The 16,186-nt window shown below is 50.4% G+C and overlaps 1 protein-coding gene across 1 annotated transcript; it reads right to left on the reverse strand.

The window, feature by feature from the left end:
• Nucleotides 1-11,527: 11,527 nt before the first annotated feature.
• LOC127323733 (fasciclin-like arabinogalactan protein 1) lies at nucleotides 11,528-12,625 on the reverse strand. Its single transcript, XM_051351855.1, has one exon. The coding sequence runs from the start codon at nucleotides 12,542-12,544 to the stop codon at nucleotides 11,750-11,752; it is 795 nt and encodes a 264-aa protein (XP_051207815.1). The 5' UTR covers nucleotides 12,545-12,625; the 3' UTR covers nucleotides 11,528-11,749.
• Between the last annotated feature and the right edge of the window lie 3,561 nt (nucleotides 12,626-16,186).

Consider the following 16,186-nt stretch of genomic DNA (forward strand, 5'->3'; position numbering starts at 1 on the left):
CTGGCCCCTGCAAAAACCTGAGCTCGCACCAAGTCTCGAATTTTCTTGGTATTCCCAAATTCAGACATCAGAGTCAACAGCGTAGGAGGGACTGCGTTCAAGGGGAACATCGTCCTCCAAATTACCCTCAGGGCTTTGTAGCACTTGTCGAAGAAATGGTGGACTTGCTGGACTCGATCTTGGAATTGTGCGACAGCCGAAGCTTTCGAGTGCTCCCTCCAGAAAATTTCCTCGGCTGATGACAGTTGAGTCAATGCGTTTACGCGCTCGTAAATCCGCTTGTTCTCTTCAGCACGGTTCAGGCCTATGACTAGCAAAGGAAGTGACGAAAGATCAGGCAATATGTTTTTGACAAAGAATAATAAGCACAAGGACCAGGAAACTTACAATTCAAACTTTCAGTGGCCTTATGCAGTTCAGTAAGAGCATAGCGCTCTACGTCGGCTGCAATTTCGCCCTTCTTCCTGACAATGGCAGCCAAGGCATAGGTATTGCGCAGATCAATTTCCATCTACGCAATCTGATCCTTCATACGTTGGATTCGATCATCTTCAAAAAGAGCATCTGAAGAATCATCGACAAACGCAGGCACTGGGAAAACCTGCAAAATAAAGTGTCAAAGGCATGATGGATCGCATCGCTTCAGCATCAGAAGTAACTCCCATCGGGAGAATGCAAGCATAAAATGTCATAACAAGGGTACATTAGCGATATTGCTAGCACAGAATTTATTACAATCGCAAGTTTTGCGACAAGAATAGTGTTTCACATCAATTCAAAAAGAAGCTTGTTACAACAATCAAGGGGCTTGAGTCTGGGTCGATAAACTTGGGCCAGCCGACGTTTTCTTTGATGAAACCAGTTCAAGGAGCTGACGTGCACATGTAAGGGCTGACGTTTTGAAGGTGCTTAAATCAATAAACTGCCCATCTTGATCTTTCGGAAGCTCCCTAGACATCTCCTCAATATCGGCCTTGAAGCCATGACCCATCATAAGTTGGAAGGCTAGGAGAGCACCATAAGTACGTGAAGTACATTTGAATACCTCGATAACCTCCTTGGTATTGACTGCAAAGGCATCGGTCAGCTGCCCCAGAGTCTTGTCTTGACTAATCTTGGGGAAGATCATCGAGTGCATCCGCGCCATGGCACCTTTACCCTTATCAAGGAGCTCCCGTGTAAGCTGGTGTGCGACAAGAGTCATTGACACACTGTTTGCCGGAGAGTTATTTGGAACTTTATCCAAGGCATCGGCACGGATGTCAGCAGCTTCTACAAGGGAATGAAATGGGAAAAGTTACTATCAAAGGGTCGAATTTCCAATGTGATAATCGACAGGGAAGCGTAAAAAGAATTACCAAGCAAAGCCAAGGAAGACTGGCGAAGAAGTTCATCCTTCTCAGTCACCCGAGCTTCGGAGACCAGCCTAGACGCCTCCTCTTCCTTCAGCTTCTCCTTCAGCCTGCTGAGTTCCTCCTTCAGGGAGTCGACCTCTTGGCGAGCAGCGGCGGCTATTTTGTTTGCACCTTCCAACTTCAAGGAAGAGCAGTTAACTTCCCTCTGCAGCCGAACCTTGTCCGCTTCCAGAGAAGTAAATTGGGAGGCGAAGGCCTCCAAGGAAGATATAATGCCTCGCAGATCCTTAAGGAAAGGGGAAAATAGATGTTTGACGAAGAATCATTAATCAAGGCACATTCAGGAAAGTTTGCGGTACGATCGAGAAAGACTTACAGTTTTTCCTGAAGGAGGAGTTGCGGTGGCAACAGTCGAAGGAATATCCTTCCCCTTAGAAAGGGAGGAGGCAGTCGATACTTGAGCCGCGGGGGTTGCAGTAGGAGCCGAAGCTTCGGAAGCTGCGACGTCCGGCAAAGCGGCGTCAGATTTGGCCTTCTTAGGCGGGGGCTCGATGAGACCTTCGTCACTACGAAAGAAAGTGGTTAGCAAAAATTATGAGAAAAATACGAATGATGAAAGAAAAATACGGAATCTAGGAAAAAGGCACTTACAGGTCGAAGAGATCGTCTTCATCGGCAAAGCCGCCGGTTGACCTCTTCACAGGCGGAGCTCTGGCATCCTCCACAGCGTCACTAATAAAGGCATCATGATCAGCGTCGTCATCACGCACTGATCCCGCTGTGTCGCAAGTATCGTTGGCTGGGGGAGGAGGATCAGCGAAGACAGCTTCAGAATCTATCGGATCATCATGTTCGGCAGTATGGAAATCAACAGGAGTTGAGGAACCTCTTCCCTCGGAAGTGTCGTTTGGTAAATCATGCAAGTTTTCAGAAACTATGGAAAATCTGTCAAAGAAAGGAGTAAATGAGAACGATAGTAGTTGTGTCAGCAAAGTGGAACAGGGTAATAAGAATATGAGAAGAAAAATTTACCTCTGTCAACGGATGATCGGCATCAAGAGGAGAATAGGAAGATATCAACGGGATCGAGTCTTCCTGGCTAAAGAGAGTGAGGCGACGAACTTCATCAAGCAGCTCCTTTTCCGATAGTTCAGCGATGTTTATCCTGGTTTCATCCTTTGGACCTGAATACAACCACATCGGACGAACCCTGGCCATGATTGGCTGGACTCGACGTTTCAAGAACACCGCAGCCACCTCCGTACCAATCATGGTTTGGCCGTCGGTCTCTTTGATCCGAAGAAATTTGGCAAATAATTCGTCGACTGTTGATTTTTCGTCGGGAGAAAGAATATTCTTCCAAGAATGCCTAGGCTTGGCTTCACAGACGTCGGTAAAGCGAGGAAGCTGGGACTCGGTTGTTGAGGAATCCTTAACATAAAACCATTTCAGTCTCCATCCTTGCACGGATTCTCTCATTGGGAAACTGAAATAGTTGACCTCTGAACGAACAATAAACCCCACTCCCCCAATGACAAAGGGTCCATTGCTACTATTGTATCTCTTTACGAAGAAAATTTTCTTCCACAACCCAAAGTGAGGCTCGATGCCTAAGAACGCTTCACAAAGGGTGATGAACACAGCAACGTGGAGGATTGAGTTAGGGGTGAGTTACCACAGTTGGATTTCATAAGTCCGCAGAAGACGATGGAGGAACTCATGAGCAGGAAGCGAGAGACCACGATACAAGAACGACAGGAACATCACGATAAAACCAGCAGGAGGATTGGGCCGAGAGATTGCACCTGGGAGAATCACATTCTCCTCATAGGAGGAGATTAGCCCCAGGCTTCGGGCCCTCTTCTCATCACGCTTTGTGATGGAGGACGCTAGCCAGTCTCCAGGTTTGGCTGCGGCTACCGAGCTTGGCGGCGCTAACGGCGCCGGAGCTGGGGGAGGAGCATCTGGCGCGCTTCTCTTTGGAAGATTCGAGGAGGCCTTCGCGGCGGCGCCACCGCTCGTGGAGCTGGCGGCGGCGGCGAGGTTCTTCTTCTTCACCATCACAAGATCTGGAGAAGATCTAAAAAAAGTGGCGGCGGCGCAGCGGTTGTGAAAGAGAAAGGTAGAAAAAGAACAGGGGGATGCTACGATGAATATGAGAGAATGCTAAGGATTTTTTCCTAAGGGATTTTAAGAAGAGGAAAACATAAGGATTGCGTAGGCACGTGTCGTTGCTGCCGGACCCTCTCTCCATCGTTGATCGCGGAAATCGAGGAGACACCTTGGTAACTATACGAGGAAGGCGGATATTACTTAAAAACAGAGCCAGGTAGAGGTATGATGGGCCCAGTGGGTCGCGTCCTGTCGGTCAAAATCAAAGTAACAATAACGTCATGAGTGATGTCGTGAGGAACGCTCGAAGCATTCGAAGAAATGTAAAAGGTATCAGATGGTGAACTTGAGTCTATGTACGGATCGCGAGCATCCGCACCTAGACTCGGGGGCTACTCCCATCGGGAGCGCTGGACGCGCACCCGATAAAATGAGCACTCGAAGATATTCCTGTGAAGAAACATTTGAAGAAAAGGATGGAATGCTCAGCTCGAGTCTGCACCCGGTTACAAGCGCCCGTGTCCAGACTCGGGGGCTACTCCCATCGGGAGCGCTGGACGCGCACCCGATAGAATTTTTTTGCACTCCAGGATCATGCCCGGGGACTTGATTCTATGTCGGGTGACGTTGTTTTGCCATCGGCAGTTAACCAACAAAAGTTGGGCACGTTACTCATTATCCCTTACGCGCGGAAAACTTATCGAAGAAAACAAGCCTTGGTACAAATGTATCGGATGACCCATGAAGACTTGCAGCAAAACTTCGGCAGAGGAAAACGTTCGAGTGGCACAACTTGAGTCTACGCACGGATTGCAAGCATCCGTACCTAGACTCGGGGGCTACTCCCATCGGGAGCGCTGGACGCGCACCCGATAGAAGAAGATGATGCTGATACAAGATGGACAAAAACAATCAAGGAGAAGAACATTAGGTGGAGGCATGCTTTAGTCTCTACCCGAACTATCTTCAGCTAGACACTCGGGGGCTACTGACGTGGGCATTACCCTTCGGGTAACCGACATTGCCCTACCCTATACGATCTAGCTGGAGGCCCATGAAGGTATTCAATGACAAGACGGACCACTTGGATGGCGCAACGGAAGATTCCTTGACAGGCAATACAAGAAAGGAGCCGAACAAGGAAAATTTAGAGATAGAACTACTGTAAACCTAGTCGTACTCGGTTAGATCTCTTGAGACCTGGCCTCCTATATAAAGGCCAGGAGAGGGGTTGCCGAGAAACACGATCAATCTTAGCCACCAGAAGTTTAGCGCTAGGTCGCCGCAACACTTAGCCTCTTGACGAGATCTCAGCCGAACCCTTCGGCACCCGATTGTAACCCAATATTCTCATAATCAAGATCAGACAGGCAGGACGTAAGGGTTTCACCTCATCGAGGGCCCCGAACCTGGGTAAATCGCTCTCCCCGCTTGTCTGTGAACCGATGTCTCGTGTCAGCTTACAGGATTCCATCAACCCTAAGCCCCTATCGGAGGGCATTGCCGAGGAGTACCCTCGACAAGCGGGGTTAGTGCAACCAAAAAGTGAGCGGAAAAAGGAAAAAAGCAATGCTCGATGTCACACTAACACAAGAAGAGATCAAAGCTTGGTTGCAACTTGAGAGACAACAAGATTCACACGCGGCATCTCTTCGCTTCTCTCTCTGTTTTGCTTAAAAGCTTTTTACTCTTTGGTATACGGTGGCACTTGCACTCTTTTGTATGTATGGTGCTACTTGCACTCTTTTTGTGTTTTTCTTGCTTTTTCTCGCACTATGTTAGCGTTAGCCTCGCTTTTTCTATCTTGCCACACGAGTTCTTGCTTATAAGCTTGACTCCACACTACACACCTCACAATCGGGGCCACGTGCAATGTCTCGCAACACTTGATAAGCAATGCTCGATAGGATAGATCGCAAAAGGAAGAGGGGTTACAAGGGAAATGCAAGTTATACCTAAGATGTGTAGGTGGTGATAAACACACAACTTGCGATGATGGTGGTGGTGGTGGTGGTCGGCGGTGGTGTTAGTAGAGGAACCCGGTCCTGTGGCCGGTCTGGCCGGGCCTGGGGCCGGCTGCTCCGGTCTGGTGGCCGGTCGGCCGGGTGCTGGGCCGGCTGGTCCAGTCTGGGGGCCGGTCAACCGGTTGCTCAACCGGCTGCACGTGTTTCTCTCTCCTGTTCTTCCCCAAACCAAATCCAAAAGATCAAATCGAAGGGAAACGAAGGAATTGGGGGCTAAAAGGTGGGGGAAATAGTAGATCAACACGAACAACACCAAATCCACGGATCAAAACCACCAAAAACTCAACAAAATCGTAGATCCATCCAAAGGCAATTTAGGGCTATTTTTTGGTTTTTTGGAAAATTTTCTAGAGACGAAATTGGGTGGGTGGGGGGTCAAATTCGCGGTAACCAAGAGCTCTGATACCATATGATAAGATCTAAGATCTAGGGTGTGGCCCGATCTCGCGATTGACCCAAACTCAAAGGGGGAAAAGAGGGAGAAGGCGAAGAACACGAAGAACACGATGAAGAACACACTCACGCCAACCCGATACAATCGATGCTTACCCTCGTGGCTCGATGGACCACGCCAATAGAATCACCCGGAAGAGACGCGAGGTAGAATTCCGTGTGAGAGATTGGGGTTGGAGACGGAGACCGGTGAGAGAGAGAGTGGAGCACACTAGAATCTCACTCACAAATATCCAAATCCACAACAAGGGTTGCCTTGGTTACAAAGGGGATCTAACCCTAGGGAGACAAAGCTCAAAGTAGTGTTTAAGCTCAAATTATGTCTAAAGAGGTAAAGGGGCGTCCTGGGTCCTTATATAGGCCTACAAGGCGACACATGGCGAAAAGGTACGAAGTACACGACTTGAGCAGTTTTAACAAGGCATCTCGATGAATCCGGTCAGGAGCCCGGTCAGACCGGCCCTGGGACCGGGGCGCCCGGTCCAAACCGGGTCCTGGACCGGAGGTCGATCGGGGAGGGTCTCGGCGGCTCAGTAATGCGCCCGGTCGCAGTCAGCGTAGATCCCGGTTTCGACCGGGGCGCCCGGTCAGGCATCCGGTCAGACCGGGTCCTGGACCGGGTGACTTCTTCCTTTCCTTGGCGCGTTTCGGATGATGTCGGGTCCAGTTCCACGCGCATCTTCTCGTCCATCTTCACGTTCAGCTGCTCCTCTCCTCCTCTTGACCATGGTGTGTCCTCCTCTCCGGAGTCTTGATGCACCTTGTACCTAATGACACAAAGCATGTCGGCATGAGGTAGCAATCCATCCAATGGGGTACCAAGATCGAGAGTAGTGAGGAGCGAGTTCACCTTATCATGTAGCGCTTTAACTCGAGCCCGTGTCATTGGTCCACTTGGGGGACTTGTTGGTCTTGGTGAGGAGGTGTCCAAAGGCCACCCCGCATCAGTGCATGTGCAGTAAAGCTCGATATGCATAAGGCCTATGACAGAGTTGAATGGTTTTTCCTTGAAAATATGATGAGAAGATTGGGATTTGCGGAAAGGTGGATCTCGCTGATGATGGCATGTGTTAGCTCAGTTCGATATCAAGTTTGGTTCAATTCTGATGAGACCGATATGTTCTCTCCGACTAGAGGTCTTCGTCAGGGGGATCCCCTCTCCCCTTATTTGTTCCTTCTCTGTGCCGAGGGTTTATCCAGTCTATTGTTGCATGAAGAAGAAGTTGGTGGCATTGTTGGGGTAAGGGTGTGCATAAATGCACCATCAGTCTCACATCTACTTTTTGCTGATGATTCCCTGATTCTCATGAAAGCGGATACGAATAATGCAACTTCCTTGCAACATATTCTGGATACTTACTGTGCTAATTCTGGTCAATTGGTGAGTCCAGCGAAGTCAAGTATTTTCTTCTCCCCAAATACAAATGTTCTGGTTAGAGCTGAGATGTGTGTTGCCTTACATATTGATACGAAAGCTATCTCTGATAAATATCTGGGCCTTCTTACGCTGGTGGGGGCCGATAGAAGCGACTGTTTTGAGCATTTTATTGAGAGAATCATCCAGAGACTTAATAGGTGGAAGGAGAAGCATCTGTCCATTGGGGGCAAGGAAATTTTGCTGAAAGCGGTGGCCCAGGCCATTCCAGTTTATGCAATGTCTGTGTTTCTTATTCCAATGGGGATTTGTAAAAAATGATGGATGCTATCTCTAGCTTTTGGTGGGGTGATGACGACAATAGCAACAAGATGCACTGGTTGGCATGGTGGAAGCTATGCTATCCTAAGAGAGAGGGTGGCTTAGGCTTTAGGTACTTCCACTCATTTAACTTGGCTATGCTAGCTAAGCAGGTTTGAAGGCTCGCAACTGAGCCTGATTCTCTATGTGCAATGGTCCTTAAGGTAAAATACTACCCCTATTGTGATATCCTCAAGTCTGGTCCTAAAGCTGGATCTTCCTTCACCTGGCAAAGTATCGTGGCGGGAATTGATACTTTTAAAAGGGGCTACATTTGGAGAATTGGCACAGGAGAAAGTGTTCATATTTATTCGGATCCGTGGATCCCCTCTAGTGCTAATCGCAATATTATAACCCCACGGGGAATGAGGGTTTATACGAAAGTGCAGAGCTAATTGATCCGACTACTGGTTATTGGGACATAGATCTCTTAAAGTCTCTCTTCTTTGATATTGATGTTACATGTATCCTGGAAATTCCCCTGAATCACCATGGGTTTGATGACTTCATTGCCTGGAATTATAATAGGAATGGGCGGTACTCCGTCCGATCTGGTTATTATCTTCAGTGGCGACATACTTCTGGAGCGCGGGCTAATCAATTGGCCCTCCCTGGACACTCCGTATTAAACCCTGTCTGGAAAACATTATGGTCTCTAAAATTGCCAGGCAAGATTAAAATTTTCATCTGGCGTGCCTTACATGGTATTATCCCTCTCAAGTCTATTATGGTGAATCGACACATTGATACTTCTGGAAAATGCCCCATATGTATGTAGGGACCTGAAGACATGGCTCATCTCCTATTCCAGTGTCATACAACGCGGGAACTATGGATTTCTTTGGGTTTGATTAAGTGTATTGATGAAGCATTGTTGTCTGACCGCTCAGCCTCGGCCATTCTTGAATATCTCCTTCAAGATCTGAGTTCCAACGTTCCAGGGTTCACGGATATGGGGTTTAAGGAGCTCGTATGTGCTTCTTGCTGGTACTTATGGTGGATCCGTCGCCGTAGAACGCATGGAGAGGTGGTTCCCCCGATATTTCAATGTAAGATATCAATTCTTTCCATTGTCACTAATGTTGTGAAAGCCCTTTCCAACCTGCCAAGAGGGGCTCATCGATGGGAGAAACCTGAGGTCCGGAAGATCAAAGTAAATGTTGATGCTTCGTTCCACGGTGATGTTCGAGCTGGTACAACATCTGCTGTTATTAGGGATGGACAGGGGAAATTTTTGGTGGCCTCGAGCACATATTTTCCGAATATATCTTCGGCTGCTACTGCTGAAGCTTTGGCTATGATGGAAGGACTTGCTCTAGCTAATCATTATGGAGGTACAAATGTGATCATGGAATCTGATTCTCTGGAGACTATAAATGCATGTAATGGTGATGAAGTTTGGTGGGGTGAAGAATCTGCAATCTTTGCCGACTATATCGATCTGGCCTCACACATCGATGGAGTTGAATATAGACATTGTTATAGAGAAGCAAATGAGGTGGCTCATGAATTAGCTAGAAATTGTTTCACAGATAGGAATTCCTGTAATTGGCTAATAGAGCCTCCTAGCTTTATTCTTCCTATGCTCATAAACGATGTAACTATTATTTGACTAGCGGCAGCAGGTTCCAGACGCACTTTTTTCCTTCCAGGGTACATAAAGGGGCTGGAAGGTTTTTAATGAGGCGGCCTGCTGTTTGCATAATAGAGTGGTTAAAATTTCAAAAAAAAAATGTTCTTTATTTGTAGTGAGACGTTGCTGCAAGACATGCTCGACCATTCTGAAGTTTGCATTGCTTACAACGGACGACACAACAATTAATGCCTCCATTACAACAGTAGTCCTGATCGCCGAACTTTACTGCAATCTATCACGGCCCTGGTATATGTTGGTAAGGAGTGTAGTATACCACACAAATAGTTTCCGCTATTTTTTGCCGCAGGAAAATAGCATTTCCCGGGCAAAAAAAGTTTGCAGGCCATTTTTACTTGTGTCGTCCAACAAAATTTATCGCGTGTGAAGGTTCTTTTTGCTGCAAGTTAATCTTCTCCTTTATTTTCTAGAAAAGCTGATCAACGGTTATCATGCAAGGATCGACCATGATTTTCATATCAAGTACTCTAAAGCTAGTTGGTGGCCATCATCGAGCATTGCGGTGTGAGGGTATACTTGCAAAACCATAATATACATTGATTCATCGTCAATAGCAGCTAATTCACAAACATCAACATCACTGACACCAACCTTAGCATCAACACCAGTGGCACCAACATCATCAACCATATCAAATAGTTCCAACTAACGATTAACCAAGTACTACTTCTCTAGTTCTCTCAAATCTACAACAGCTGGTTGGAGTGACAACAACAATTTGATTTGGTTGAAATTCACCCGAACATGCCCCTGAGAGCAATTATCCACTTAACTTTTCGACATCATGGTATTAAAAGCAACTTGAGACCGTATGAGCGCGTAGCATAGAACTCGTGGTCCGTAAAACAAATACCCCGACATTTACACCCCACACATACAACAAGTTTTAATACCCGAAGGTTATCGTGGAATCGACATATGTGTACGTGTACTGCATACTCCCTTTTCCCAAAATAAAAATATGTTGCATCAGTAGGGCTAGACATAAAGCTCGAAGCTCGACAAGTTAAATGAGTGCTCGTTTCCTCGACTCATTTTAGCTCGGCTCGTTTTCTTGACTAGCCAAGTTGAGCAGCAAATTTTGCTCGTTAACGAGCTAAACAATCAAGCAGACCATGTTCGTGACCCACTCGTTAAGAGCGATAACAAGCTAGTGTTGGGCACATTATTGCGTCCTTAGGCTCTGGGCCGTCAAAGGTGAGATAAACAGACAACAACCAAGCCCATCAAGAAATACTTACGGACCGACCTAGGTCTAATGAAGTAGCCGCCTCTACTCTTCCTCGCTTAGTTGCATGCGCATGTCTATCTTACCGTGTTGATCTAAAAACTGATGATGTAGATATGTATGCTTAGCTACATCTGCATGTCTATTCCTTAACTATCCTTAACGAGTTGCTTATGAACATATAACGAGTCGAGCCAAACAATAATTTCAGCTCGTTATTCTTAACGAGCTTAACGATTCGAGACTTAATGATCACGAGCTTAACGAGCCTAGCCATGACGATTCGAGGAGCTCATTGGTCCACCCGCATCAGTCCAACTTTATAAATTTATATATATATAAAGTATCAAGAATTTTATTGAGGTTTCAAACCCGATACATCAGGGTTAATTAGCGATGCCCCGCCCATTGATAGGCATCTGGTTTACTCTTCTTTTGTATTTTCTTCTTTTATTTTACTCCTTCCTCGCCACATCAGCAAGTTGTTTTAGTTTAAAAACATTTTATATTTTGACGGAAGTACTAGTTCTTTTGAATAACCTATTTCGGCATTATTTTGTGCATTTTAAACTGATTTACTAGTATACCATGTCCAAGTTACATGGTCGAGTACATATACATTATGGAACGGCTAGGACAAATTTAACACGATGACACATTACACTGAAAAAACAGGACAAAGTGCTCTTCGGACACGGGAAGATGTTGGGTTGAATGACTTGAATCTGGGAGTGGTCTTTTGTGGTCCTGAGATCGTCTTCTGCTACGTAGACATACAGGTCGAACCTGGCATATACGGTTCTCTGGATCTATGCTTGCTTTTACTACTGCCGTTAACCACAAAACCCACCGACACCTAGACGCTGCTGCTGGAACAAAGCATCAAATCTAGCTTCAACAAACATTGTTACATTCCAAAAATATAATGAGACCGTTGCTATAAAATAAATAAATAACGAGACCCCGTTGAAACACACAAAATTTCAGGTCTCTGACCCTGGTCCAAACTATACCACGTCAACTTTCAATTCTAAACAATACATCAATGGAGTAAGAAAAGGCGACGAAGAAACTTCACTGCACGAGCACACGCACTGACCGACACAAAGACGCACACAAGCCACCGACACACCACCACCTCCCGTACAGATCTACCGCGAAGGAGGAAAAAGCCCCTGCGCTAGCCGGCTAGGCCAAGGCGGCGGCCACGGCCACGGCGACGGGCAGGGCTGCAAGCCACCGTAGAGTTGGGGCAGCGGGCGACGCGCTCTTCTTGGAGTTCTTCTTCTGGTCGGCGGGCGACGTGTCGTCGTCGGCGGCGGCCGGCCCGGGCGCGTCCGCCACATGCCGGTGACGAGTCTTCTTGGGAGCCTTGGGCGCGTCCGCGACAGGGGCGGGAGCCGGCGCCGGCGCCGGCGACTCCGCTGGCTCGAAGAGCTCCACCGGCTCGAGCACCGTGTCCAGGGCGTAGATGGCGATGGGGTCCTTGTCGTACACCGTGGACTTGAGCCGCGCGGCGTGGTCGGAGGCGTCCGTCTTGATGGTCACCTGCTCCCCCTCGTTCTGCACCGTGAAGTTGAAGTTGTTGGCCGACCCGTCGGTGGCGAGCGTGTTCATGACGCCGTTGTTGGACTTGAGGCTCCGCTGCGAGTAGTACACGGGCACGGCGTGGAAAAGGAGCAGCGACGCCTTGGCGTCGGCGGTCAGGTTCTTGTACCTGGGCATGAACGACCTGACGGCGTCGTCGCTGGGGCAGAACGCCGTCACGCCGCCGTCGCCGGCCGACTGGAACGTGGTGCGCGCGTCTGGGGATGCCGCCACCAGGGCCGCGAACGCCTTGCAGCCGCCCTTCACCATCGCCGCAGTGATGTTCGGCGGGGCTGGCGGCGCAGCGGGCGCCTTCGCCGCCTCCTTTGTCCCGGCGGCCGAGACGGCGAGGGGGAGGAAGACGAGGAGGACGGCGGCAAGGTGGAGGCGGCGCATTGTGGCCACTGCGTTTGCGTGGGAGTGAGGGGAGTGGGCGCAGTGCAGTGATGAGGTGAGGGATAGTGTGGGTGAGGTGAGCTGGCTTTGTAAGGGCCTGCCATTGGGGTTTAGAGCATCTCCACTCGTCTCCCCGATGAGGCCTCCGAGCGACGTTTTTCTCATTCGGACGGCGAAATTCGGTCTAATCGTACTCCCGGTTCCTCGTTTTCGTCCGAATTTGGCCCTTCATCCACCCGGCGAGCCCACGCCATCGCCGGCCCCCCGGGGACCTATCGGGAACTCCGGACGAGTGAAAAGCAGGGAAGGGTCCGATCTGTCGGCGACTCGACACACGAACCCCACCGCCACCTCGCTCAAAATCTCCCCCACCCCTCGTATCTCTCTCGCCGCCGGCACCACCCCGCCGGCTTGTTGCCCAGATTTCGCCGTCCCTCCTTCCCCACCTGCCTATATTCCGCCGTCTTTCGACGACGGCCTATCTGGCTGCGCCTCCGCCGGCCTGTTTTCCGACTTTGGCCTACTCCTCGTCGCTCACGGCTCGGGTTGCCTCGACCACGCCCGTCAGGTGTTCGTCCATTTGCCTCCTCGACCATGGACTCGGACGAAGAGGAGGAGCAGATGTTCGTCGAGCTTATGCAAGAAGAGATGGCAGCCGCCGCCCAAGACGAGGAGCACATGATGATCCTCGGTTGCTTGTCAAGCATGTACGCCCGACTGGCAACTGGTCGACGTGGTGGGTCGGCACCAGGTCGCCGGAAGTGCAAGCCGAGACACGAATGGAGGGCTACTGCATGTTGTACGCCGACTACTTCGCCGACAATCCATTGCACGGTGAGAGTGTTTTCCGGCGTCGTTTCAGGATGAGCAGAAAGCTATTTCTGCAAATTGTGTATGCCATCCGAGACTTTGACCCCTACATCAGATGCAAGGCGGATTGCACTGGTTTGGTTGGATTTTCGTCACTGCAGAAGTGCACAGTGGCTATGAGGATGCTGGCGTATGGAGCTCCCGGTGATAGTACAGAACTTGTTAAATTTTATGTTAAATTTGTTTGAAATATGTCAAATGGTCGAGGTTGGGGGTTTCCTGCCGGGGGGACGGCTGGAACTTCGGTGCTCCCCAGGCCAAATCTTCCTCCAATCCGAACGAAAATTTCGTTGGATTTAGATGTGGGGAGCGCCAACGAGTGGAGATGCTCTTACGCGCAATGTCAGGGGTTGCCATCTCAGGTAAAACAACTTCGTGATTTGGTGGTTGCTTGTTTTACTCCCTGAAAATTCAGTGCTGTAGTATTTTGTTTGTTTCCTTCAATTTCTTACAAAATTTGATGTCGCCTCGTTTAACTGAATGCATGGCTAATGAATTTACAGAGATCAAAATTAGGATGAACCGATAGTGAACTCTCGAGTATCATAGTATGCAGAGACACCCAGGAACGATTCCAACGTGAAGCTCCGGCGGTGACGACCTGTAAGGGCATCTCCATACATGCGACCCAAACGGACGCGCCGGGTCGTCCGTTTTGGATCGTTTAGGTGGCCGCGTGGACACTGCACAGTGGATCGCGTCCGCGTGTTCGTTTGGGTCACACGCTGCGCCCAACGCGTGGACGCAGCAAATGTAATAAAATAAATGAAAATGAAAAAGGAAAACAACAACAAAAAATTGAAACTAGCGGTTCATTAAACTTAGCCCTATTTTGGGCAATTTTTACACAAAAGAAAACCCTATATGGACTTTAAACTAAAAAAAGCAAACCCTAGCTAGGGTTTGCGAGCACGGTGGCCGTCGGCAGTACTACTCCCAGTAGTACTCGTCGTCGTCACCGTCGATGAGGATGATGCCCCCCGGCGGCGACGCGCTGTTCCGGCTGGACACGCCGGAGGGCGCCGGGAACTCCGGCCAGGGCGACCATTGTGCCCTTTCCCAGGCGGAGTGCGGGTCTGCGCAGCCGTGCCCTTCGCGCAGACTCCTTCCGGAGCTGCTCCTCGCTGCGGCCTGCAGCTCCGCCTCCTGCCGGAGCGTGGCCCGACGATCCTCCTCCGCCCGGAGCGCGGCCCGGCGCTCCTCCTCCTCCCGGAGCGCCGCCTGGCGCGTGGCCTCCTCCTCCTGGTGAGCCATCTCGAGGAAGGCCCACGCCTCCGCATGGGCGTCCTCCTGGGCCTTCCTGGCCATCTCCTCCAGCTCGAAGGCGCACAGCATCTCCGTGAGGTGCGGCCATTTGGCCAGCTCCTCGAGGTCGCGCTGCTCGCGGGACGCCGCAAGCGCCACATGCAGCTCGGGGTCGTCCTCCTCCTGGGGCTCGAGCTGCGTCCGGGGCTGGGGCTGGGGCTGGGCCTATGGCGCCGCCGCGTCCTCGTCGATGTAGAGGCCACCGGGGCGGCGGCCAGCCCGCCTTGCAGGCGTGCGCGGCTGCGCGCGAGGCCGCGCCGTCGCGGACGTGAAGCACGTGCGCCGGTGCGCGTCGTGCTCCACCTCGAACCAGTTGGGACTTGTGTCGCCGTATGCAGGGTGCTCCTGGAGGTCCGCCGGTACCTGCGCGCGGCGCCTCCGGATCTCCGCGCTGCGGGCGCGGCCGGAGCCCGGGATGGGCGGCACCGGAACCCGACCTGGGCTCAGGTGCCAGCCGTGGGGGAGGTGCACGTCCACCCACGGCATTGGGACGCCGGCGTCCCAGAACATCTGCGCCACCGCTACGGTGATGTAGATCCGGTCGCAGCTGGGAAGAGCCGGCGGCCCCATGTCGAACGCTGCCGGCGCGATTCGCCGGCTGCTACCGGCCCCGTGGTCGTTCACGGACGGGAGGAACTCCCGCTTCGGGGCCATGGCGGCGCGGAAGCTCTAGGTCGCTCGTGCGTGTGGCCGAAGTGGAAAGTGGGGACTGGATAGGGACAGCCCCCCTCCCCCAGTCCATATTTAATAGGACTGGGGCACCGACAACTGGGCCAGCCATACGGACCAGGCGGACACGCGAGGACGCCACGTGCCATCCGTGGCCACGCAAACCCGGCCCAGATTTGAGCCGGGTTTGCATCGTTTCGGACACCGCGGCCATCCGCATTTGCGGTGCGTCGCCGCGTTGAGCCGCGTTTTTGTCCGATTGGACCCATCCGAACGCGTGGCCGCGCGATGGGTCGCCGGCGTTGGAGATGCCCTGAAAACGGCGGAGCACCAGCTTACTCCACACGCAAGTGCTGATTCGGTGCCTCGACAACATATTGCATGCAAGTGATGCAGATGTGTTAGCTTTGCAGCACGTCTGATAATCTAAACCTTGAGCGCCGTAAGAAGCTATGCCTTCATTCATTGGGTAGGAATAATTGAATAAACGAGCCCAAAAAGCTGGTGTTGAGGCAAGCAGACCCGATGCAAACAAACCAACATGTATATGCGTGTAAAATTTGAAATTGAAATATGACCATTTCCGGGTTGTACAAAAACCGCAAAAGATTTTTGCTGCGTACGAGTTTTACAATCTGCAACTTAAACACTACAGTGTATGATTTGATGATTTTTGCACAGTTCGCAAATTTCCATAACTTGTTAGAAAGAAAAATGCAGGAGTAAGTTTCCACCCCACAACTACATATGCTTCATGCGCGACTTTTTGTCGTAAACTTTCAGCGCATAGAAATACGA

The sequence above is a fragment of the Lolium perenne genome, chromosome 7 (genome assembly GCF_019359855.2).
Source record: "Lolium perenne isolate Kyuss_39 chromosome 7, Kyuss_2.0, whole genome shotgun sequence".
NCBI lineage: Eukaryota > Viridiplantae > Streptophyta > Magnoliopsida > Poales > Poaceae > Lolium > Lolium perenne.